Here is a 27,083-nt window from a genome sequence, read left to right as displayed (position 1 = left end):
ATGCAGTCAGAGTGCCCCTCTCACCTTCACTTTATCAGAATGATGGTGTACTCTTTTTGCAAATTTATTTTACAAAAAATTACACGCACAGTGGCGTAACTAGGATTTTTTCAGTGGGGGGGGGCCATGGGGGCTGTTCTTTCTTGCGGGGGGCCGGAGGTTACTATCTAAGCGGAGCGCCACCTTGGTTGGCGCGGAGCGTACAGAGAAAATTTTTGGCTTTACAAACCCCCCAGATGGCCGGAAACGGCACTTCCCGAGTATTCTAAGCAGCATGTACCTAGCCTGAAAATATGGATCTCATGTCTGCAATTTCTCAATTGATGAGAAAAAAACAATCTATGAAATATGGTATTACATATCAGATGAGTTGAGATGATACAAAAATCATAATGCCTTTAGCCCCCAATCCCCTCCCGTCACCACTGTTTGATGCAGGGCCGGATCCAGGATTCTGGAAGGGTGAGGGGTTTGCTCATGAAAAATTCGTTAGCGCATCCTAGCAGCCTACCGCTCTGTAACCTCACCGCCCAAAAAAATTTGAACACCACCACAATTTTGAAACTTTTCGGTCTGAAAATTGAGATCGTTATGCATTTTTGGCACGTGTAGCACGCGTGCACACTATAGTTCATTTGACGGAAAAGACACACCTGGATGACTTGTGAGGATAACCGCTTTTCTGACGTCCTACATGTTTAAAATTGGCGTTTAATTTAATTATTTTTTCTCTCTTTTTTTTTGGCCAAGAGCAGGGGGGTCCGGACCCACTGGACCCCCCCCTGGATCCGCCCCTGCATATATTCATTTGACTCGAGGCAATATATGAAAACCTGATACCTCGGCTCAGTACAAACAGAGCCAATCTTTTGATAGATTGTTGCGCTAGGTGGAAGCACTGAACATATTTTCAGCAGATATCGATATCGCGCAGCACAACAAGGTTCGTGGTATATGGTCGCAATCGTCGCATCGACCATTGCCATGCCATGCTGTGTGACCATTCTCATGATTACTACAGATATTGTATTTTCTTATTCTGCCAGATGCAGACGAGATAATTGTGTAACTCTATTTCCCAAATTATTGAACAAAAATTATAAGTGAATCGCACTTATTTTTATATTTTTACAACATTTTTTTACCCCATTCCCAGTGGGGCCAGTGGGGGGCCAGCATATTTCATGGGGGCCTCGGCCCCCAGGCCCCCCGTAGCTGGGCCACTGATCACGCATGGGGCCCTTTCCCTCGAACGCAGTGAAAAAAAAAATCAGGATTTTCAAAAAGGGGGGGCCCGGGCCCCCCCTGGATCCGCCCCTGATGTGTATAACTGTACTCACAGCATAACATTAGGCTAACACACAATATCGTTAGGCTAACACACAGTATCTTTGGTATAAGTATGCAAAATGGATGTATCTGGTGGACCAGCGGAAGTTAAGATATCGGTACCCAGGAACAAAGTTTTTAGACTGTTCCCATCACTAACTTTTACCAACATACTCAAATTGTTGATCTTTCTATAGTGTTTAGCTGAATTGTGAGCTCAGTGTGAAATTGGTTGGTGTAATTCTCTTGCCTGCTGTTGTGGAGGATTTATATTTTTTTTGCAGGCATGTGTTTTGTGACTCATCTTGCCAGCAGCTAATTTTATTTGAAAGCCATAAACTCTGTAACCCCTTTGCAACTTCTCTGTATGCACTTGAGCACTTAAAATTCACAAAGAGCATAATTAATTACTTTCATAATGAGCATAATTAATTAATGAGCATATTCAGTGTTATGTGAAATCATTTTCAGTGCATTGTTGCACAGAGAATGTGTAATTATTGTAGACTTGGTTTTCTTTGTCACTGGAAGACATTTGTTTTACATTTTGCTGTGAATTGCACTTTTTTTAGCTGTCATTAATGATCTCTTGTAGGTAAAGAGTGAATGAATCCTACACACATCAATAGGGTATTTATTGCAATCAAGTGGAAACTTCAGATTCATAGTGGAATACAGATTTCAATTTTTTCAAGCAACTTTATAATCCAACTTTATAATTCATCAAAAGTAGTATTTCTAAAACCATGGAAACAAAATATGCAAAACTCTTTTTTTGCCTCTTGTGTTTCGATTTTGGTGGGTTTCATCTTCATTAGCAATTTAATAATGGAGCCTAATACCAGCAAAGTTGACCTGCTGCTAGAGCAGAGCACCATAGATAGATAGTTACCACCAACTGGTATACTCAACATTAGAGCTTGGATACTGCAACATACAGTAGATGTTCTTATTCCTCCAATGAACTCTCAAAACTTTACCTGGCTCATTTGAAAGTCATATCAGTTTACAGATCCTCTGTTTATCATGTTTCCAATTTGTGCACTCTTATGATTCCACCATCTTTGATGTGTTTCAGAAATTAGATATCTGTCAATGACAATAACAAACTATTAACCTTTCCTTAGTTCTTCTATTCAATGTAGCAGTTTAATTTATAGACGTGTATGTTTCACCCATTATATAAATAGGATGTTCATTATCCACATACTATGTTTGCATAATTATCTATAAAGCAGGTTAAACTACTTTGACTGTTTTAAATATTGCAATGTGTATATGCTTAGTAGACACGCTATTAATGACAACTCAAGCTTATATGGGTTTGTTATACAGGCTGTAATATGTTTAATACATGTAAAGCATCTGGTGTGTATTTTATGTGTGCTCATGATCCACATTTTTAGTTCAAAGCTATGGTTTCTTTTCTATTCATTTAAGTGGATATGATGCAATTATTTTGTAAATGGTTAACTTGATAAAGCTAAAGAATAATATATTATTATGTCCTGCACCTCGGAGGATTATTATGTAATGAGAGGACAACATCATTGCTTAGTACAGTGCTTGTTTTCTTGTTTACCATGGACCTGCACAAATACTGAATAGGGACGAGGGGATCAGTATAATCTGGTAATTATTGTAGGTAGTAAAGTGTTAACATGAAGCGGTGTAGTTCAGTCATTACAGTGAGCTGTTGATTCGTACAGTAGTTATGGTTTTCAGGGATGTAAGTCTTCCGTATTTTTACGGAAATCCGGTTTTTTTTGCAGGGATGTAAGTCTTCCGTATTTTTACGGAAATCCGGTTTTTTTTTAATTCCAATAAAGTTCCACAAAATTGTACAAATATCAAAGACACAACGCGGCAAAAATGCCTGGCCCGTTGCAGCGAGCTAACTTCAATTTTCACTCATCGATCAACCAAAATACCATTTCCTGTTACACATCGCATTGCACTGTACAACATTGTGTGTGCCATGTGAACATCGTTGCGTACGTGCGAACTTCAAATCGCCATAGCTCATTTCTGTCGTTGAAAAACCTTGCCTAATTCACGTTGATTCGTAACTGCGGGTGCTCGACATAAGTTTCGGAAATAACGCTTGTGATATTTGTGAGCGGCTAAATCTACGGGATAGGCATATGATAGTCGATATTCGTGATCGCTTTCAAATGTGAGGCTGTTTTTTATTCCGGATTTCGCTGCGACGTATTCGTTACTTGGAGCTAGCCTAACATAACGATAGTGTGTAAGTAGTCAGAACTAGGGATATGATGTGTTAGCGCTAATACTTTTGAGCTAGCCTAACATAACGATAGTGCGTAAGTATTCAGAGCTAGGAGTAGGATGCGTTAGGACGACATTCCCCCGGTTTCTCCGAATAGTTTTCCGGTTTTTTTTGGGGCTGCACTTACATCCCTGGGTTTTGAATACATCTTTTTAGTAAGAAAAATATATATATATATTGAAAAAAAAAATATATATATATATATTAAAAAAAAAAATAAAGGATTTTTTTATTTTTATAAAAAGATGGATGGTTTAAGTTTAACTAGTTACGTTCTGTTCTCTCTTGGTGCTTGCTTAATGTTTGTATCTAGCTTGCTCTGTGTAATCTCATTAGTCCGTATTGTGTGTTGTTTTCTGTTTCCAGCCCTGATTATATTTAAGTCATGATACTTATAAATATCTATCTTTCTACCTTAATGCTCTCAAAGGAAAATACATATTACAGACCATCATCGAGGGTAAAGTACACACCATATTAATATAATAATATCAAAATAATTCACAAGTAGAATCCTAGTTGACCCATCTGCCAGATTTGTCAATACAAGTTGCCATTATTGTATTAATTAGATAATGATTTTGGTTGTTCTAAGATGTGATATAAATAATGGTGATAAATTACACAATATGTACATTTTGATGAAATTTCCAATGTACAGAATGGAAATGGAATTGCATGAGGATTTTGGTGGCATCAGATACTGATATAAAGTTTAGTTAAGTTTAGTGTAATTTTATTGCAAAATCCTTGTTACCCTTGCCCTTCTTCTCTTTATAATGTGCACATTTTTCTAGTTAAAAGAGTTGATTTTGATACTATACTCATTGCTTATAATACAAAATTTGGGGAACATGTTAGTACATAAAGACCTATATTAAGCAGAGACTTCTAATTAATCATGCTTCAGTGACCAAAGAAAACTAGAAAAGCATTAGCAATGGTGTCACAGTCTAGATATTGAGATCATACAACCATGTACTGTACATGTACTGTATATTAATTAAGGACCAACAAATCTAAATGGCATTTCCAGCTGTATATGTTTCCCTTGCACAAAGTTGTCACATTATCGGTCAAATTGCAGCTTTCTCCATTAGTTGCCATGGGAGACAGAAGTTCTACAGGATACTGTACAATATTATCATACACTATTGCCAGGGGAATGATTCATCAAGTATTGCATCACAAAATGATATGCAAAAAACACAACATGCTACAAGGAGTACTACAACTGCAAAGATGTGTAGTGCTCAGTTTTTGTACAGTCTGTATTTTATAAGAGAAAAAAAAATGAGAGCCTTTAAAAACTGCAACACAAAAAGTGAACACTAACTTATTCCCTGACTGGTTATTAACAACTTTTCAACTTGCAGCTGCACAGGCTCTGTTTCAAATGAACTTTTGTTGTATTCCAAGTAACCCTTAGATATGTTTTATGTGTACATTCATTACCTTGCAAAAAAGCATTATATTATCTAGTTAACAGCTGCACAGGCTCTGTTTCAAATGAGCTTTTGTTGTGTTCTAAGTAATTGTTAGATATGTTTTATGTGTACATTTATTACCTTGTAATTAGCATTACATTATCTAGTTAACAGCGGCTCTGTTTCAAATGATATTTTGTTGTATTCCAAGTAACCCTTAGATATGTTTTATGTGTACATTCATGACCTTGTAATTAGCATTTTATTATCTAGTAGGACTGCATCAGTCTAGACAGCATCTGTTTAATAGTTGCATCATGTTGATATTGTGAGGCATCAAGTTAAAATGCAAACTATATCCAATGTTTGTACGTTTAAGTTCAAACAGCAGAAATAGAAAGAGACAAATCCTTCTTGTTCTCTGAAATAGCATTGCCCATTCATAACTTCAATTCCTCAACAGAAGATTGTATGCATGTTGAGGCTAATTCAAGTTGTGTAGAAAATACAAAACTGAGAGATGGTTTTGTATGAGTTTAACATTTCATATCCCTTTGTTATTGTGCACATACATACAGCGCATCGAGATGTTTCTAATGTTTTTTGCGCTTTATAAGAACTGTATATTATTATTATTATTATTATATAGTGATTGTGAAGTATTGTTAATAATTAAAGGATTTCCCAAGACCGGGATCCAACCAGCCCTCCAAACATCCGAACAATGCCGACGGCACTGCCGAGGAGAGACTGGGTAATGTTTGGGAGTACTCTGGACCCAGTGGGCCAGATAAAGCCAGAATCTTTAGCCCCAAGGAGATTCCAGAGAAACATGCTAAGCTTGATGCTCTCGATAAGTTCAGATTACCCAGAGACTCCCCGAAGGAAGAGATTCCTAAGAGAATATCGGAGGAGACGAGACAGTTGAGTCCACTGGAGAAACTTAGGACTCATTATCCATCAGATGATGGCAAGAAACCTGTAGAAGAGAGAAATAAGGGAGAAACAAAATCACAAGCTAGGCCTAAACCTGTAAGTTGGAAGTGACCTCCTGGCAGTGTTAAGTAAGCCTCAAACTGGGGCTATTTACTGTCTAAATGCTAGCTAATTTTGCCGTTTACCAGTACCTAGCCTTAAATGGGCACTTGCACTATTCTGCCAGTAGACAGTAAGGATGTAAACACATGATATAAATTGTTTATTAACAATCTTCAGTCAAGAAATCCTCATGATTGATTTTCATACCTAGCCTAAGCCCTGTTATCTTATTATCAGCATATATTACTACAGTAGGCTGTTCCAATAAGCATGTACAGTAACTGATATGTGTAGTATTCCAGAAAAGTGAAAATAAGAGGTTGTTGTCCTAGCCAGTGTATATCTTAAGCACTAATTGCAATTTTTAGCAAGAGGCCAGAATTGTTAAGTTGTATACCAGGTGGACGTAGTTGTGAAGCCTCTCCCTAGCTGCATCTGTTGTGGTTTCATTGTATGCATCAGGATAGTTAGAAGTAAGATGGAGAATCCTAGATAAAGTCATTTATTTTGAGTCTCTGACTTTAATACACCAGAGCAAGCACCTGGATTTATCATTTAAGATAATGACTCTGCCTGAAATATGTTTTTTGTTAATTATAGTAGGAATCCCATTTGATAATCTTTCACAGATCAATGACTATACTGTGAATATTGTTGATTTCACTGGTATGGTGATCTACTTATAGAGTTCTGGTCAGTTCCACATGGACTGTGAAAGAGCAAATTTCACCTCTCTTCGTGAGGGCATTATAGTAAGGGTATACATTGCATAGTCAATGTCCGTCACGGCAACTGTGTTCTAGTTTAGCAGGTTGGAAGAGCACACAACTTGTTTCCTTGTCATTTGATTGGTGTGACATAATATTTTGTTTTGCTTTTTTCTAGAGTAATATCGCTAAACTCCCATTTAAGTATTAAATATGACTTTTAATTTCTATTGTTTCTGTTTTATCATTGCCTGCTCTGCAAGGCCTTTGATGTTGTTGACTGGCTGCGAGCTGTTGATTCAGAGCTTATCACCTATGCTCCTCCACTAGCAGAGAACGGCTACAAATCATTGAAAACAGTTCGCAGGCTAACTAGGCACTCTCTGTTGGAGTTCTGTCCAGAAATGAAACATGGACACTTGGAAGCCATTCTACATGAAGTAGAAAGAATGCAAACCCCCAACATAGTCCAGGTATGGCATTAGTCCAAGTATGGCATTAGTCCAGGTATGGCATTAGGGTTAGTACACTGTGTGAAAATGTCATTGACTGAACCCGGTTCATGGTTGTGCAAAATGAAACATGGTCACTTGGAAGCCATTCTACATGAAGTAGAAAGAATGCAAATCCCCAACATAGTCCAGGTATGGCATTAGTCCAGGTATGGCATTAGGGTTAGTACACTGTGTGAAAATGTCATTGACTGAGCCCCGTTCATGGTTGTGCAAAGTGTGACGTTTTTGAAAGCAATTTTGTCGAACTAGTATTGGGTATCATCAACCAAGTTTACACTGTTCAAGAATATTGTACTCAGTTACTTTGACCTACAATCAACTTGTTGCTTAGAAACAAAGTTTTCAATATAAGATGCGCTTAACTCCGTAATAAACTTGGTCACGGTGTTCATTCAGAATAGTTAAACTATTATAAATAATTTCTTTATTTACATCAAATACTTGGTCATTTTTCCATTCAAGCTGATCTTCAAGTACCTTGTGGTCTTTTAATTGTGACAATAAGTATATAAGTTATTCAATTTCATTGTTTGTAAACATTAGCAGAGCTGTTTCTAACATAGATTGATTTTTGTCAACTCAGTGATGGATATCTACACAATTAATGCTTGAAACAGCATGTTAATTAATTACTGTAATAATGATAGTTAATAGCTCTTAGTTGTGCTATGCATGTTAGTAATACTGTAACTGAGTACACTTGTTGTAAACTAATTTTGTGAATTTCTTTTCATGCATTCATGACCAGGAACGAGATGACGAAGATTTTGATATTAATGTAAGCTTGTTGTATTTTTTTAGTTTTTCATCACGTTACAGTACCTGTAGTTATTTAAAATAATCTCAGTGTATTCAAGTGAAATGATGCATAACAAACTTGATGATTTAAAAATTTATCTCTTGAAAAGCTGTATAGCAATTATTATTTGTACAATATAGCTATTTTAGTTCTGGACAGTACTGTCCATTCTTTTATTTCCATTTTCACTCCCCCCACCCCACCCCCCCCCCACTTTCCCATGGTGTCAATTGATGGACTAACCCAAGGCCACATTTGTTATAAACAATTCTTAATTCATACTTTGGCCATCATAAATGTGTCCATAAAAAGTGTGAAAGTTACTTTGTTCCGGTGGAGTCCCTCTTTAGGAGTTTTGGATCATCCGAGCTGTATCGCTGTTATTTCAAAATGATTATATTGGAGAATTCTGATGATTGTATGATGTGTGTTTTTTCAATCATTGTTGAATAGAAAATATCAAAGGAAGGGGATCATCTCCCAGTGGAGTTGTTTTCTGAGGATGACAGCTTGCTTGGTGACATGGAGTCTTCTGTAAGGATAGAGTTTAGTTTGTTCTCCATATTGGTTGTTGTTCTTGTTGAACATTGTCACCCTGAACATGCTATGTTGTCAACAGCATGTAGATATCTGGTGGTCTGCAGGCCTCTCTGATTGTCTTGTAGAGTACTTACAGCTTTATGTGGAAACCCAAGTTTGCCGCCTTTTTGTGTTTTTACTTAGTTGATGTTATACGTACAATAGATGCATTGTGGTGTAATCTAGTAGTTACCCTGTGCTTTACTGAAACCTCTAAGATTCTGCAATGATGTAGTTAATACTTTATTCTCTCCCTGGCCCAGTTGTTTTGTACCTGTTCATCCCTATAGCTCATTGTGCTTATGATGTCTCATACCATGTTAAAGTATGAGCATGAGTTACGTTGTTTGCTTGCTTGCTTCCTTCGCTACAGTCATAAGTGATGTTTAATACCTCCAGATGGTAAAAAACACTAATATCACCTAAGTGACATATACCACCAGATGGTAGAAAACACTAATATCACCTCAGTGACATATACCAGTACAATATTAATTTAACTAGGCTTATCCTAGTTTACATATTATATTTACAAAGTTCTTCATTGTGATAGCACCTTCCAATTGGCAGTGCAAAAAAGCATTGAAGTATTGGGAGATGGTCTCAATCACAAGCTTTTGTGATGCCTAATATACTCTTAAATCTATAAAACACATCATTAAGTTGTTATAATACTATGTGAAAGAAACTGATTGGTTCCCAGTGAGAAACGGTTGGGACACCAAGAGGCATGACATTTACAAATTAAGTTAGTGTTTTTTCTTTTCATATAATCTTTGTGAAACCCTAAATCTAAACTAGGTTCAAGATGTCATTTTTAGGAAGTTGCATACAGTTTCACTAATTCTGTAATTGCAATATGGAATAGCAGTTGTATATACATATACAAAGTACATATTCCATGTGTAAAACTATGTGTAAAGTTTTGTTGTCCTGTTACAAATAATAATTGTTGTTTTATTATAATTATATTTCTAATTAATTTAAGAGTATTCTCATGTATAAAGTTCCATGATATAGTCACTAGTTTAAAATTTCTTAATTTGCCAAATTCTAACAAATATGATAGTTAAGTTTAAGAAGCAAAGCTTCCCAGTGTAGCAAAGTAAAGCGAAGCAAAGCTTCCCCAGTGGCGGAGCGTCCATACAGTTAAGGGGGGGGGGGCAGATGCCCCCCCCTGACGGACTCAAATGGACTGCTGGCGCCCTTTTCAGCTATTAACCACTTTTTACTTATTCTAGATTATTGACATTTTTATTGCGCTCTCATCTACTTATTGACATTTGTCACATTTTGTTGGTGTAATTTGGCGATGACACCTATTTTTTCTTCGTTTATCTGCAAATTAGCCAGGCCAGGAAAGGGTCATTTCCGGCGATCTAGGGAGTATCTTTACTCTAAAACTTTCTGTACGCTACGCGCCAACCAGTGGTGGTGCTCCGCTTAGATAGTGTCGAAAGTGCACCTACAGACCATTCTCGCCCCTCCTGACCAATACCCCTAGCTCCACCACTGAGCTTCCCACCATACTTTTAATAAGTATATTTTATAAGTATAAATCAATCCCCCAATTATATTGCATATCCATTTTATAGCAGATCACCTATAGTAGGGGACCATCTACAATGTTGCATACCTTCTTTATGAAGGAAATAAGTAATACCTTCAGTATTTTATGGAAAATCTGTGTTTGGTGTCCCATTTACATGTGGAACACCGAACCCTATTTTGAACAATAACTATTTCCACAAATAATTTTGTCTAAACTTTTGACATGATTTGCATATTTCCAGTCGCCATACATAATCTGAAATTAAGACCATTTGTTATTAGCCTTTTACGTAGTTCTGGAATTCAAAATTTTTCAAATGTCACAAGTTGGCCCCCTTATTTATAGAATCACCCCATATTTATAAAGTAAATTCAGTTTATGACTGTAGATTTACAGACTCCACCTACTAACCTTAGATGTTTCCAACTTGATTCACAATATACCCCAACCCGTTTAGTGAACTTTCAGACATGGTTACCTTTTAGCTAAAACCAACATTTGCTACCGTCAAGTTGTTCCACAATCATCTGCAAGTCATTTTGTCAAATGAAATGACTTTGTTGTTTCATGTGCTAGTTTGTCTCTGATGTCATTTGTGCATCATCACTAATGTCAGCTTCATTAATGTCAGCTTAAGTACATACTCTTGTCTCCTTAAGACTTATGCATTTGGAAATAATTTGAATTATATATGTTTATAAAATGATTCCTTGCAAAAAAGTATTATAAACTTAAGCTATTGTGTTTTAAGTTGCTTACATTACTTGTTTATGCATGCATCATGCTAATTTGTTGTTGTTAATGAATTTCCTGGTTTTAGAAGAAGAGGGTGAAGGTGAAGAAAAGTCCAAGGCAAGATGATAAAGTTGTTAACAAAGTAAGCAATGAGTGTGTGCATTGGTTTGATTGATAGTAAAATCCTTCTTAGTTCTTGCTTTGCTTTCTACACTCTACAGAGTGAAGACCTTAACTTTCAGTCAAATAACTTCTAACTACATATTAAGTTCACATCTTTGCATTCCTTGATATACTGACTTCATTGACTTTCATATCTCTCTGAACCAGGAAGCCTATTTACCATAACTGACAAGAGCCACATTTTGTACTAACTAGATTTGCACGGGTCTTGGCTTTTGCTGATAACCAATATTTAAAATCCCAATATCGGCCTACTGTATATTAATCAGATAACGATAACAATAATTAACCATAACCTAACGTTAGGCCATATCTGTGTACAATACTCCTTCAGTTTAAACTTGTCTATTTTGACCTGAAATGACACTACTGAGTGTTCATTCAGTATTAATGTTGTGTATTGCATGTGTAATAGATATATACTACACACTATACATGGAACCCTTCCAATAATAAATGGGAAGCACAGTTTGATACTAATATATGTTTTGTGCTATGAATATGCTATGATACTGTTACATGGTATTATTTGTAATAGCTATATGGTCATTCAAAGAACCCTACACTAATTAATGGGAAGCACTGTTTGATACTAATATATGTTTTGTGCTATGAATATGCTATTATATAGGGATGCACCGGATCCAAATTTTTGGATCCGGCCGGAACCGGATTTTGCCGGATAGTACTTGAAATCTGGCCGGATAAAATCTGGCCGGAACCGGATTTTTTCATTGCACAAAAGAAAATCATTAATAAGAAGTAGAAGTATGAAACAAGGAGCAAATCTTAGGTGAGGTATACGCATATTATAAAGAAGGTGAAATGAAGACCCCATTTATGAGATTAAATATGACTTGAAGTGGTGTAATCTACATTCTTTAATAAAATAACTACAATATAATTGTTGACAAGCTTGATACAGTATGTAAATTTGTTTGCTGGAAAATACTGCATACTACCTATGAAGTTTGTTTTTAAACGGGAAGCTACATTTCACAAATCTCATACTTTATACTGAATAAAAAGATTATAATTGTTGTAATAACACTACTATCTGGATTTAGAATTGTCTTTTATTATTCATTATTTGGTAACAAATTTTTACACTGCAGTATTATCTGTAAAATAAAATAAAAAAGCATTGTATCTTTCCAGAAGTGGAAGAAACTTCTTATCTATCTTTTATCTATCCTTTAAAATGGAATTGAATGTTCATTATTAGAACACTTTAAAATGATTTAGGTTTTTCATGAACTTTTAGGAACTTTCATGGTGACAAGAGATATCTCTTTCTGTGAGAAAATTAGATACTGTTTTTTCTGTGACTGGCACCCCATTTGGTGGAAACTCTTCTAGTCCATTGCTTCATCTATTTATAAAAGTGCCAAGATTACAATTTGCATATTGCCATGACCACAAACAATGAGTAACAATTGACAGCTTTCTAGACAGGAAATGGTCTGTAGTGGTCCACAAAAAGATCCATTGTTTTGACTTTTTAAGGTCCTAATGCACATGTTTGGATTTTGGACATGTCATTTCATGCAAGTGTTTCTCTCTGACAAGTAGTACTGTTAATGAAAGTTATTTCACTATAAGATTTGGAATATGGCTTCCTCATTTATTTGGAAGCATTTCACTGTTCAGGATCAGGCTGATGAAATTGCAGAGTGTAATTAAAAAAAATCAGACGTATTTAACCATATAAGAGATTGTTTCACACATAAAAATTCAGAGAAAACATGAATGCCAACAATAATGGGAAAGTAAAGATTCAATGGAACAGTATTTTGACTGTTAAGTATATGAATGGTCTATTTTAACTGCACAATATTAAACTGATGAAGGCTGCAAGAAATGATTTCACTGCAAACTGTATTTGTTGTATATAGCTTCATATTCTTACATTAGTTGTATTATTTTGGTTGATCTTTAGAAACAGTGGGTCATACCATTGAGAAAATTAAATTCAACATGTTAAACCTAATTTTTCCTTACTTTGAATGTTTTTATTAATTTTTGGAAATAGTTTACTTTGATTAAAGTTAATACCAACACCTTTTTAAGGAATAATTCAGGCCAGATTTTGAAAAAGATCCGGCCGGATTTTGAAAAATATCCATCTGGAACCGGAACTGGATAATTGCTCAATGTCCGGCCGGATAGTCCGGCCGGACCGGATATCCGGTGCATCCCTACTATTATACTGTTACATGGTATTATTTGTAATAGGTATATGCTATACAAGGAATCCTTCCACTAATTAATGGGCAGCACAGTTTGATACTAATGTATGTCTTGTGCTATGCATATGCTATTATATGTGTTACATTACTATATGCTGTACAAAGCATTATCCATTCCATTATTTGTTGTATTATGGATATATGTCCAATGTTATAATGAAGCCATTCCCCTTATATATTGAAAGGTACTAAATTCTGTGTTGAGATATATGTATGTGTGCTATTCATGTACTTTGCTGTGCACAGTTGGATGTTATTCGATCAATTAAAAATTACTGTAAGTTTTACTCTTCCCATCTCGTGTGGAAATGTAATTATGCCCCCTACTGGTATATATAGTGATTGTAATTTTGTAATATAAATTAATTCCCTCTCAAAATATGTAATGTAATACTTTTGAAAAATATGTAAGAGCCTCTGTCAGTTGTCAGTCATTATTTTACAATTTCTCCCTGACAGACCATTCAAGGTACCAGTCCTGTGGACAGATATTCTGTAAGTGTCAGTTGACTAAATGGTCTAACACACTTTTGGAGTGTCTGCGCACCTTAAACTAATTCACAAATTATGGATATAACAGCACAAATATCCCACATATTTAAAAATTATCAGTTCCTAGCAATCTTATTACTATCATCTTCATTGTAGGCAGAGAGATGCATTTGTGTATGTGCATATCAAGCACACACTATAACTAACAGCTTTTATATGTATGTATTGAAAAGTGTCTTGTTCTCCAGCAAAGCTTGAGATGGGCATTTTTGGAGGAAAAAATGACATTATAGCATAAAAGTATGTTTCTGTGTGGTGAGGTTCATACTTCGTTTGAAGGTACAACAGAAATGAAGCTACATTAGCAATGTATATATAAGAACAATAAATTCTACCATCCTCACTGTGTATACAGAAACGTAGCCAAAACCTTGAGGAGGAGTATACTTCATATGTATTACATAATAACAAACATCAAGCATTGTTTTGTGAGATTCCATATTTTTCTACCCTTGAAGGTCAGTCCTCCTGGTGAAAGCTACACTGACTTTTTGATTGGACTGTCCAAAGAAGTAAGATGAAATATTTACAGACCAGTAACACATTACAATTTCAATTGATTCAATAGTTTAGATTTGTTTGCTTTAATAACCTGGTTTGTGAGTGTCACTGCAGGTGTGACCAACGTGTAACCTTTGTTCCTATTGGGACAAAAGTAAATAATCGTCCTTGTGGAACTGTCAAGCCTGTTTAAGTTCTGTAATAGTAGTTTAGCTTTTAAATAAGTTATAATAGTTTATGAATAATGGAAAACTGACTGGGTAATTTTAAGCAATGGTGACAAATTTAAGACAAATATTAGACAACATGCAAACTACTTCCGTTGCTCTGTTCAAGTATATTATCATAGTTATAAGAAATTGAATTATTTAGAAAAGAGGAAATATTGCGACTTTTCTCAGGATACGTAGTTATTTTCTCATTTATACTTTAGATGTTTTAGAGTTTGTGCAAGCAAACGTCAAAGAGAAAATATGCATATCTATAAAGTTAACTTGTCCAGCATATGTGACATCACTTACTCTCTTATCACTGTCCTGTTGGTATACCAGTGTGGATAAACAAAACCTTAATTTATGCACTTCAAACAAGCTAGTTTACTCTGTGTGGCTTCCTCAGAGTAGAAGCTTCAACATGAGAAGGCCACTTTTTCTTCATGGCAAAAGTATAATGCTTCACTTTTAACCCAAAGCAAGTGTCTCTGTTGCCAAGTGTATGAGAACATTCCATGCAGAGTTTTCAGTTATACAGTGTTTCATATGCATACTAACTTGTGTACTTTGTGTTATATCTCTTGTGAAATGTTACTTGGGTTTAATGTGTCTTTAGTGTTACCTTGGTAACAGTCGCCATGTTGCATTATGGGTTTGTGTTGTTGATTTTGTACCATTTATGTGTCAGCTGTGTGGTAGAAATCCTCAGGGTTTATTATTTCATATGTTGAGAGAAAATTATTAAATAAAACATTCTTTTCTCTGTTTGCTTTGCATTATGATGTTTCCCTTTGTTTACTGTTTGAAAAACTTGACGATTATTCTTTCACAGTCTGAAATGTATAAAAAAGCCCTTAAAATGAAAGTTGTGCAAGAAAAGCATGATTTGGAGGTAGGTTACTATGTGTGCTTGACCTTTCATTGTTTGCTGTGGTTTTAAACTCATATTGGATGAATACACTGCCCAGCCTGTGGATTTATTTGTGTGCCAATGAAATATTAATAGTATTAGTAGTAGGGTGTGAGAGAACATAGACCAGAAAGAACCACTTCTGAAGATGGTTTCTTTGCTTCAAAGGAATTGAAAAGAGGAGTATGCAGTGAATTGCTCTGCACATTTGGTAGTGTCATGACTAATATTAATTTAATAAATTGTTTGTATGAAGTTTGTCTCTCACAAGAGCTATCACTAGATACATTATTGCGGGAGGGAAGGATTGACCCCTTCCAGGCATAATTTGGGGGCTTTGGAATTTGTTGGGAGGAAAACTACAAGTAAAGGAGTGATGCTTCTATGGCAACACTAACACACACCTCATATTCAAGGAAAGCATTTAAGTTTCCACTCAAAGTAGGCTACTCATAATGTAGGCTTATCAGTCGTAGTTTGGCCTCACAGATTGATACTAGTCAAAGTATGCATCATGGACGATGAGATTAACAAGAAACATACATCTTTACAGCAGAAGAGCACAACATGTTCATCTTCTAATTGTTTTACTTCATTAGATTGCATATTTGATCAATATTTATATATGTTATGCACACCATACTGGTAGAAAACCCATACTGCAGTGTAGTTGTATCAATCTGCTCCCCCCACCCCCCTCCATGTGTTTCTCTATGTTTTATTATTTTCCTCTAACATAAAGTAATTGCACTGCTGCTGATGTTACTCACCATGCACTGTTAATTAGGTTAGTATTTGGTAATGACATAATAATGAGTACTTTTGAGTACTTATTGAATATGTTTACATGATGCACACTGATTTTACAATGCTGTAAAATAATAACCATAGCATTGCCTTCTATCTTGGTAGGTATCCTTAATAAATCAAAGCCATTTGTGAACTGAAGTATATGTCACGTCCAATTTAAATCTGTTTTGTTCTTGCAAAAGGATGAAGAGCTTCCAGTCACTGCCAGGAGTGAATCACCACCAGTGCCAGCGGTGTCTAACAGGGAGAGAGATGGCGGTGAGAGGGATGTTATCAGTGCTCTATCAGCCATGAGAAAACAGCTTCAGAGCGAACAACGAAGAGTGCAGAGTCAGTTAGAAAAACACAGAGATGTAAGTATAATCCCAAACCAGGCGCATAGCCAGGGGGGGCAAAGGGTGCGACCGCCCCCCCCCTTAGCATATTTTTTGTATTTTCTTATGATATCGCTAGTAATTTCAAAATAAAAAATGCTTAGATGGAACTTACAAGGCCTGAGAAGTGCCATTTCAAGCGATCTGGGAGGCATTTTCAGCCAAAAATTTCATGCACACTTCACGCCAACTCATGGTGATGCTACGCTTAGATAATTTGCCTACAGACTTTGCCCCTCCATTGGCAAATTCCTCGCTACGCCCCTCTCCCCAACACTAGTAAACCATAATGCCATACCAGAAATGTTCTTAATGTCAGGCAAGGAACATAAAATGAGTGTAGTTTCAATTATACTTAAATGCTATTATAGCTAGGGGATTAACAGTTAGTTTCAGCCATATTACAAATGTATACAGGTTATTCACGTAGAGATGTACATGTAAGTATTACGCCTACAGCAATTTAGTTTCCACCAACTTAAAAATCTATTGTAGATATTTCACATGTCAGTGTGAACTACATATTATAGACTGGTACTGTTAGAATCATACTAAACTCTTCACTGCTGAAAATACAAATAAACACTAACATGTTAAAAACCATTCTGAAAATCTACATGAGATGATTAATATTGAGATGGAACGATGTTCAAAATCTTTTTGAAAAGTCTTGATCAAATGGATGAAAATGTAATCCCCTACACTCTAGTGTTAATAGAATCATACTGAAATTCTACTGAAGACTGTTCAAAAAGAGATGTAAACTACAACTCATAAAACTAGTGCTCTTAACTTCTAAGAAATCACACTGGATTTAAAAAAAAACATTTTTTTTTAGAATTCATCCTGATGCTATATTATTCCTTAAACTTTCCAACCATACCAAAATGACTAACACATATAGAACACATGAAGTTGTCATTTGTACAGCAAATAACTTCTGGCTCTAGTGAGTACAGAGACAACGTAAGGACGAACCAGTCTAGAAAAACACTCACAGGCAAGGAAGAAAAGATGAAGTTATTGCAATGAATTTATATTTGAGGTTAACAATGATTGCTTATATTTGTTGATATGAATTGGTAGTATTGAGTAGATACTGTGAAAAGAAGTCATACCATGTCATTATAGCTTGTCAGTTTACTGAACTACAAATAATCTCTCTTGTCACATATGGACTTGACATTAACATTGTTTGTGTTTTTTTTTTTTTTTTTGAATTCATTCTTGTGCTGTATTTTTGTCTTGGACTATTATTGTTAAGTATTATCCCGCATATTCTCTCATATAGGGTCCTTGATGTGGACTTGAGTGTCCCTCCTGATCCTTTTTTTTTGCTACTAAACTAAACTATATGTAATTTTATGATTTGTTCGTGAATTTGTTCTGTTTCATCATTCTTCCTCTATATTTACCCTTCATTTGACTCTCTATTTACCCTGCAGTACGATCCTTATGTTCAGGCCAAACCACAGGTTGTTTCTCGTCGTGCCAGTCCTCAAGTGGACATCTTTGAGGTTGCAAGACACAAGGGTAGCGTGGCTGTGAGGAGGGAACCCATTAACCATCAGGCTGCGGATGACTTCAACAATCTCAGAAATAGAGGTATTATAAGCTTCTTATAGTCAAACTTACCAGTAAGGTTACTCCCAAGGTATAGTTGGGGGGATATTTTAATAATTCAGACTAATAATCTAAGGGGATATCCTTATCATTTTCTTGTTATACCTGTTCTGGTTTCTAATAAATTAAGCTTCTGCAGGTTCAAAAATAGTTATTCATTATGTCCTTTAAAGTTGAAGGTTTACAGTCGTGTTCAAGTCCAAGGCCCTCTCACATGACTTTACAACTCAACCCTGGTAATTGGTAACTTGTCACACCCACACACCAAAGTGTGCACAATTCAATCAATCTCTCCTGAGGCACCACATCCACGTGTCCCCACATGACCACCATGGCCCCCTCCCCCTTCCCTCCCTCCAATGTTGTTGAGATGAACATTGTTGAATTTCACATGATAGGAATGTTCATCAACATGTTATAATTCTGTAGAACATGCCTATTAATAGAGTACATGTATCCTCATTGTGCAGGTGGAGGTAGTCAGTCCAGACAGAGACTAAGGGAACAGTATCCCAGCGAGCCCCAGTCAAACCTTGCCTTGGAAGCCCAACAGAGGGCACTACTGAAGCACCAGCAGTCACGACTGAATAACTTGAAGCTAGGTAAGCTATCAGTCTGGCAGCTGTGGAATATACAGTCTAGATTGATTAAACTCTGTAGGGTCAATGTCTTTAGATAATGTCTTGATATAGTAGGGAGTGTTACAGTAGCTCAGTGGTTAACGCCGGTGCCTTTCAATCATAAGGTCCTGAGTTGGATTCACTCCAAGATTAATGTATGTCGTCCAGATACAGAGTTGTTGACAATTGACAATTCATAATCATGGACATTAAATATGAATCTAAGAGACTGACTTCGGTCAGCTTGCGGCTTTGATAAGCCAATGACGGCTTCTTAGCGAGTCCCTGCTTGCAGGAGGATCTAAAATGCATTCTAGTTTGGGACAATTCTGCTAATACCACTCTATAATGTCACCTCATCATGCTTGAAAGCACTTCTACTATTAGTATGAATTGTTCCTCATCTCAACAGGAATAAGAAATAAGATTTACATAATGAGGTATAATATCTAGACATTGACAATGGCTTAAGCTTAGTAGTAAGTTTAGCAATTGATGTTATGTTTGTCCTCCTATCTAGTGTCCAGTGGTTATTACGAGCATACATTGTGGCTCTTATACCACAATCCTCCTATTAAACTTATCATAATAGAATCAACTAATTGGAAGTGAATCTATCATTTACTGAAAATGTTCCCTTATCAACTGAATCAAAAAGATTAGTTCTAAGTTTGTAAGGAGATTTTAATGTGTATGATGAATATGCTGTACATGGTTGGTCGTAGTTAAAAGAAAATATTAAAAGCCTTTTAATTATACATATATATATACATATGTGAATGATATATTTGAATATATGGATCATGCAGCCACATATTTGGTATTCTATATAAATTATCCTCCCAAAGTTTTGCCTTCATATAGAAAGTATGTGACCATTATTGTATTTGATATGACTTTCATATTTTTCTCATCTGCATTTCAGTTTCCGACAGTAGAAATAAGGATATTTATTTGCCAAACCTGGATGACCTAGGGAGAGTAAGTAGAGTTTTCAGTTATGTTCAAACCATAATATTTCTGTTACTTCAACTTACCTAGTTCACTTGTCCTTCACTTCAAGCGTGTTATCTGTATATTTATCCATACCTTTCCATTGCAAATCAAAACAGCTAAAAAATAGTATCTTGAACTGATTGTGTACAGTACATAGCATAGTGTACTGTAGTATTATGGTCTACATATACCTTAGTATTTAACAATACATGATTATTGTAAGCTGGTAGTTGGGTGTGAAAGGAGTTTTGCTCTTAAAACATAGTATTAATAAAATGCTATTCAGAAGCTGTACAATGTGAATGTTACATGTAACATTACTGCTCATATATATACATACAAGTTGTATTCCCCTTACAAGAAAGGGTAGTCCATTATGTGTAAATATTACATACCTTGTTCAGACTAAAGAGTTCTTAACCCAATAGAAACTGGACTTTTTCTTTTCAAGGCATCTGAAAGCCCTGCTGTTCCTTTAGAATCGTCCAGTGCTTTCATTGGCATAGAAGGAGGACAACCTAAGCTGACATCGAAGCCGATATCCAAGGAAATATACGACTTTTATTTGAAACCGAGTCCTGAGCCTGCAAAGGTACCGATACTTTGATGTGATATATGCTTTCAATGCACAAGATCTTCAATTGATACTTGATTCATCAAGGTGTTTGCACAAATGGTGGTGATATCGTTTACTTTATAACAGGTAGTAGAGGGTGGTAGATTGCATAGTGGGGCATATATGCTCAACAGAACAAAGGTATCATAAGTTGACTTCAGTCATCCCAGGATTATTAAAGTAGTGCAAAAGGAAATAATCCAAAAACCCCTGGATGGCTTAGAACTTAATTCCACGATCTGCATCCTAAAGAAATGTAGTTTATCAATCAAAGTTTTGACAGCTGTGTACTGTTTGTAGTCTGCTGCCCTGGTATTCAAAGTTTTTGGCTTGGTGACCCCAATTTTCACATTCGTCATCTTGGCAACCCTCTAGTGAAGGATACACAGGGTATACACAATGAAGAGGTATCCCCTTCATCTTTTACATATTTGTAAATGTGATTCAGGGTGTGTAGTTGCAAAATGGTGATATTTTAATACTTTTGTAGTAATTTATGTTTAACATTTTCCCCCTCAAATATCAGCAATTTCTTGTTTCTTCCGAATCTTTTGGCGACCCAAAATATTTTTGGTTTCAAACTGTTTAAAAGGTTAATGACCACCCCCATGACTGTGAATTTGCAAGTAATCCAGGTTAACAGGCCTCTATAAACCAGATATTTGTATATTACCTCTACTTTTATTACTTTTGCACAGCTGGTGGATCCATTTGGTTCTACTTCTAGTTTTGACAATGCCACGGTTGACAGACTGGCCCAGAAGAATCAAGAGAGGAACGACGCCTTGAAAGCCTTAGAACGTAAGATCTGGGTGATTTCATATCAATCTAAGCCAAATACTAGTATTAATGATCCTCATAAAATTACAATGTGTGGCATTTCAAGTATAATTTCTTATTAAAAATTGAGATAAATGGTACGTGCACCACTTTCTTTAGTCAAGGCTGTGTGAACAGAGTAATCTTCTCACATACATACAAAGCTTGATCATGGAATGATGTGTGACATTAAATATTCAATTGAAGAAGTGTTTCCATTGGTCAGGATTTTCATATTCAATTAAAGAAGTCTTTTCATTGGTCAGGATTTTATCATCTAGTGGTCGATGTCGTGTAGATCAACTAGCTCTTTTGCCGAGAGAGTCAATGTGTTTTATCAAGCCTAAGGTTACATCAGTGTACTAGATGTGTTGATGATGGTCCATTGGGATTTCAATCAATTCACAATCATAGTGTTTTGATTCTCTTTAACAGCTGACAGTGAATCATTGGTTGATGCAGATGACATACTCAACCAGTTTCTTGCAAAACAGTCCATAGACAGGTGAGAATGAACAATAATCCATCTGCTTCAAAGACATGTCAACTCTCTGTCAGTGAATAATTTTCAATATCAACTGCTTGTGAGCATAGAGTAAAGGATTCTTGTATCCGTAGAATTGTGATATTGATAAGTCCAGAGAGAGAAACATTTCCATTTAGTGCTAGTTAACTGTGCAATACAGTTATTGGAAAGGTGCAGGGAATGTTCAGGTAATATTTAGTATACGTTAGGTCGGTGATGTGGATCTATCTTGTTAATTAACTGCCAAGTAATTAAACATTTGTAGCTAGTTAGACTGCATCCAGAAATATAAATGTATAATATAACCTTTAGGTTTTGAAATTGGACAAGAGGAAGGTTAAAATGAATACAGGATAATAGAAAGAATGGGTTTAACAAAAGGAACACTTGACCTGCTGAAATCATTGCTGATGTTCAAATCAGACGAGAGTCTTTGGAAATATTTGTGAACGATCGTTCAACGAATTTATTTTACTACCATTGCACGCATCAACCAGATCTAGGGCCAGTTTGCAGGGTCAATGAACAAGGTAGAGTGATAACTGACATCTACTAACTTTACAAGGTAGAGTGATAACTGACATCTACTAACTTTACAAGGTAGAGTGATAACCGACATCTACTAACTTTACAAGGTAGAGTGATAACCGACATCTACTAACTTTACAAGGTAGAGTGATAACCGACATACTTTACAAGGTAGAGTGATAACCGACATCTACTAACTTTACAAGGTAGAGTGATAACCGACATCTACTAACTTTACAAGGTAGAGTGATAACTGACATCTACTAACTTTACAAGGTATAGTGATAACTGACATCTACTAACTTTACAAGGTAGAGTGATAACCGACATCTACTATCTTTACAAGGTAGAGTGATAGCTGACATCTACTAACTTTACAAGGTAGAGTGATAACTGACATCTACTAACTTTACAAGGTAGAGTGATAACCGACATCTACTAACTTTACAAGGTAGAGTGATAACCGACATCTACTAACTTTATAATAACTTTGCTGCTCTGTCAGTATGATTGTATCAGCAAACAGTTCTGATGAACATATTCAAACTAATATTTCTGATGACGTATTCTCAGGAAAAGAATTTGTTCTAATCACACTTCTAAGATTGATCTTGAATCAGCATCTGAGGTCATTTCATATCTCAAAGACATAACCATACTCCTCTTATAACCAGCTTTAATCTTTTTCTATCAGGTAATGTCTTTCCAGGATTTCTCTGTAATATCTCAGTCTGTTTTCTGACCGTTTAGGTTTTTAATGCAGTCTGGGTTTCAAGACTTCGCACATAAGGAAATGCAGTCAGTTGTGCGCACCTGAAGTGCATTTGGTGTAACACTTACATGAGCAATGGCTCAACTGTGTGAATATGAGATTCTGAAGGTCATATTACTAGTCTTCAACTAATCAATGAATTAATCCCTTCTTTACTTCCTTCTGTTTGTTGTGATCACACAAATGAAATTAATATTCCTTATTCTCATGTTGTACTTGATAATTCATCTACAAAGTATACATGTACTATCATTAAAGGAAGTGTCAAAACATTTTGAGTGGTCTAACATGATATCACTTGTAATTCTCTGCATCATGGTTCTTGAAACTATGTACTGTTATAGTCAAGAATTTGATAGGTAAGCCTTCTTTGAAGTAGAACGTTTACGTATAAACGGCAATATCCTTGACATCAAATCCCTTAGCACACACACGCACACACGCACACTTGCACATGTGCACATGCTATCATCATGCTAATTAAATCTAAGGTATTGTGGCCCTGATATTAAAGTTTGATAGTTGGAATAAATTCTTTAACATTTATCTTTATCACTGATGGTCAGTTACGTTCAGTTACATACAAATGAAAACCTTTTGTTGGTTGTTTAGTAAATCAGATCAAAGCTCGGCCTAGTTAGACATGCAGCATACTGCATTACACAACATAAATACATGATGCTCAGTAATACCTGATGACTAAACTATTTCAGTCATATCGCAGAATGCAGTTTTGGCTGTGTAGATTATGGCTGTTTTACTCTCCAAAGCAGTGACTTTTATAGCTTTATAATTAAATTTGGTTGGGTTTTTGAGCATGTTTGTTAGATAACAGCTGTTGTATTCTATTTGATGGCTTGTTCCTACCAGGTTCTTACCTGTAGCTCATAATCTCACTGAATTTTTTATTTTTTTATTATTGTCATCTTTAATGAGGGTAGTCCTGCTCAGTGCAGAAGCACTGCTTTCCAGAGGAGCCCTCAAGAGAATTAAACAGAGGAGGTTACGTATGTAACTTTGAAGTAATCCCCCTGTCAATGTCTTAACATTTTTTGTTGTTTAATGTCAGTAAGGAGTTCAATGCATTCATTGACTTGATATTGACTTGGTATAAATTATCCATGAATTACAGGGTGCAAAGCCAAGGGAACTATAGCTAGTCTTAATATTTTGGGTAGCAAGTTTGAATATTTTTTATATTTTTTTATATATTTTTTTAACTGAAAGTTTATAATTCTGTTTACCAAGGTTACTGTAGATGTTTTTTTTAATCTTTGCAGTAATTTGCCCATTTTGTGATGTTTTATGATCCATGCAATACTGATTACAGCAACTGAAGGTTGTAACCTCTTTTGACTTACACCAAAGACATACCCACACAATCTCTACTGTGCATAACTGCCATAGTTAACACCAGGCGACCTCGACACCATTAGTTATTAGCTTTTATGCAGTTAGTGGTTCCAAATAGAGAACGAAATCAAACTAATATAATTAAAATAAAATAAAACTGTTAGCAAACTGCTTATCCACTAGAGAGCCTGTGTAATAGAATGTGTAAAAGTAAGTAGGCCTGACATTTCGATGCTAGCAGGATCTTCTTCAAAGGCTAAATGACAAGTAACAGTAACAGAAGGGACAAAAACATGCACAGAATACAGACAGGTTAATGAGCATGGTGAACACAAAGACATAGATGTAAGGGGGTTAGTAGACAAGGGACGGAGAGAAGAAAGAACCCAGCAGGGGAAGAGGAGAGGTAGGAGATAAACAGTGGAGGGAAAAAGAGAGGATTAAGGGAAGGGGGTAGGAAATAAACTGGAGAAGGACAAAGACAGAAAGGTGTGGAGAAAAAAGTGTGGAAGAGAGCTATTAGAAGAGGAGTGATGGGGGTGGGGAACAAGGGGTGGGGGAGAAGGAGGGGGGACAGAAGAAAAGTTAGTCATGTCCTTCCTGAATGTTGAGCCCATGAGGTTGAATGGTGCGAAGGCGTTGCATCCACAGCCTCTCTCTGCTGATTCGTACTAGGTCAGGACAGCTACCTAAGGATTCAATCCCCTGTAGGGACATGTCGTTAATGATATGGTTGGGAAGGTTAAAGTGTTCTCCAACTGGGGTCTCAGTCTTCATGGCATTGACTGTGGATCTGCTGCCATAGAATCGCTTCTTGAGAGTGGTTAATTAAACTTAGTTAGTGGTTCCATATAGAGATTGACATCAAACTAATATACATAAACTCAACTCCAATGCCCATTTTCTTTTCTTTCTTTTTCAGTCAATTGTTGAGACCATCGTCAGGAAAGAGTGAGGACCTGAGTCTTTGGTTAAAACCATCAGAAGGATGAAAACCTGCTTTTGATATTGTTCTGATGTTGCTAGGGTGATATTGCTCTGATGTTGCTAGGGTGATATTGCTCTGCTGTTGCTAGGGTGATATTGCTCTGCTGTTGCTAGGGTGATATTGCTCTGATGTTGCTAGGGTGATGTTGTTCTGATGTTGCTAGGGGGACCTAGTATGCCTTTGAACTATCAGTGCACCATCATCATTATTTGTGTGAAGGATTGATAGAGGGGTGTATAAACCAGCTAGCATGGTGTATATAGGACAAGGCTGAGTACACTCTGTAGGGACACCGCAATGTATTTCTTTGCCTTGGGTGCATGTAATAATAATAATATAAGAATTTGTAAAGCCCTTTATCCAGTTAAAAAAAGCTGCTCAGAAGCGCTGCAGGAGCAAAGTACCCAAAATGGACACAACAGTTATTAAACAAATGGATACGCATTCATGAATAAGAACGTCTTGAGTTCTTTCTGGAAAGTTGACACATGCTGGATTGTTTTCAGATGTAAGGGGAGACTGTTCCAGAGCTGTGGAGCTGATCTAGCAAAGCAACGTTCCCTATAGGTGGAAGTGCGAACAGTGGAACAGATAGCATATGTTGTACGCTTGAACGAAGCACCCTGCTAGGTCTGTGTTCTTGGAGAAGCTCTTGAACTTCTCATGTAATGAGCGCATACTCGTGAATGCGGAACATTTTAGCTCATTACGTGTTGTTTGTTCTTTGTTAAGGACAGGTTTCATGAGACAAAGGAACTGTTAGTACTGTGTACCTCTGTAACCTCAGCTAGTGCCACATATATGCGATGTACACTGATTTAGTGTGTATTCTCTACTGCTAGCCATAATATCGCCAATTTTGAAGAAACCTTCCTTGGATCACAATGCTTTAAGTAGTTATCGTCCTGTATCAAATATCAGATTTGTGGCAAAGCTCATTGAAAAAGCTGTTGCCACACAGTTGAAACAGCACATATCTCTGCACAATCTCGACGAGCCGTACCAGTCTGCATATAAGACTGGTACCGTACCAGTCTGCATATAAGACACATAACAGTACTTGTCCGCCGCCTTTGACACTATAGACCATGATGTACTGCTTAAGAGAATGAATACAAAGTTGGGAATATCAGGGATTGCCCTCCAATGGTTCAAATCCTACCTGTCTGATAGACAAAGCCGTGTTTCCATTGGCAACAACTACTCTGATCCTGTTGATTTAGAGTATGGACTGCCACAAGGCTCTATCCTTGGCCCCTTAAAGTTTGTAATCTACACACTCCCTCTCGGTAAAATCATTCGTCGTCATGCCTTAGACTTTCATCTCTATGCAGATGACACACAGTTGTACTGTTCTTTTGACCCAAAAATACCAGGTGCACGGCAGCATGCTATTGAGAGGCTTCAACTGTGTATTGCTGAAATCCAAGAGTGGATGTCTTGCAACAAGTTAAAATTAAATGAGAGCAAAACAGAGTTC

General features: G+C 36.3%; 1 protein-coding gene across 1 annotated transcript in view; it reads left to right on the top strand.

Annotated features, from left to right (window-relative positions):
- LOC139972904 (uncharacterized) overlaps positions 1–26,450 on the top strand; it is an 84,316-nt gene extending 57,866 nt beyond the window's left edge. Inside the window, exons 41-57 of the mRNA XM_071979215.1 lie at positions 4,050–4,079; positions 5,725–6,078; positions 7,055–7,264; positions 8,055–8,084; positions 8,559–8,639; positions 11,057–11,113; positions 13,863–13,898; positions 14,414–14,467; positions 15,501–15,560; positions 16,571–16,741; positions 18,208–18,367; positions 18,856–18,987; positions 19,931–19,986; positions 20,453–20,593; positions 21,316–21,418; positions 21,872–21,941; positions 25,538–26,450. Coding sequence (XP_071835316.1) covers positions 4,050–4,079; positions 5,725–6,078; positions 7,055–7,264; positions 8,055–8,084; positions 8,559–8,639; positions 11,057–11,113; positions 13,863–13,898; positions 14,414–14,467; positions 15,501–15,560; positions 16,571–16,741; positions 18,208–18,367; positions 18,856–18,987; positions 19,931–19,986; positions 20,453–20,593; positions 21,316–21,418; positions 21,872–21,941; positions 25,538–25,607 — 1,815 coding nt within the window. The 3' untranslated portion in view covers positions 25,608–26,450. The remainder of the gene's footprint in view (positions 1–4,049; positions 4,080–5,724; positions 6,079–7,054; positions 7,265–8,054; positions 8,085–8,558; positions 8,640–11,056; positions 11,114–13,862; positions 13,899–14,413; positions 14,468–15,500; positions 15,561–16,570; positions 16,742–18,207; positions 18,368–18,855; positions 18,988–19,930; positions 19,987–20,452; positions 20,594–21,315; positions 21,419–21,871; positions 21,942–25,537) is intronic.
- Positions 26,451–27,083: the final 633 nt, after the last annotated feature.

Source organism: Apostichopus japonicus, chromosome 9 (genome assembly GCF_037975245.1).
Source record: "Apostichopus japonicus isolate 1M-3 chromosome 9, ASM3797524v1, whole genome shotgun sequence".
Classification (NCBI taxonomy): domain Eukaryota; kingdom Metazoa; phylum Echinodermata; class Holothuroidea; order Aspidochirotida; family Stichopodidae; genus Apostichopus; species Apostichopus japonicus.
The sequence above is the reverse complement of the archived record's forward strand: the minus strand, read 5'-3'. Positions and strand labels throughout refer to the sequence as shown.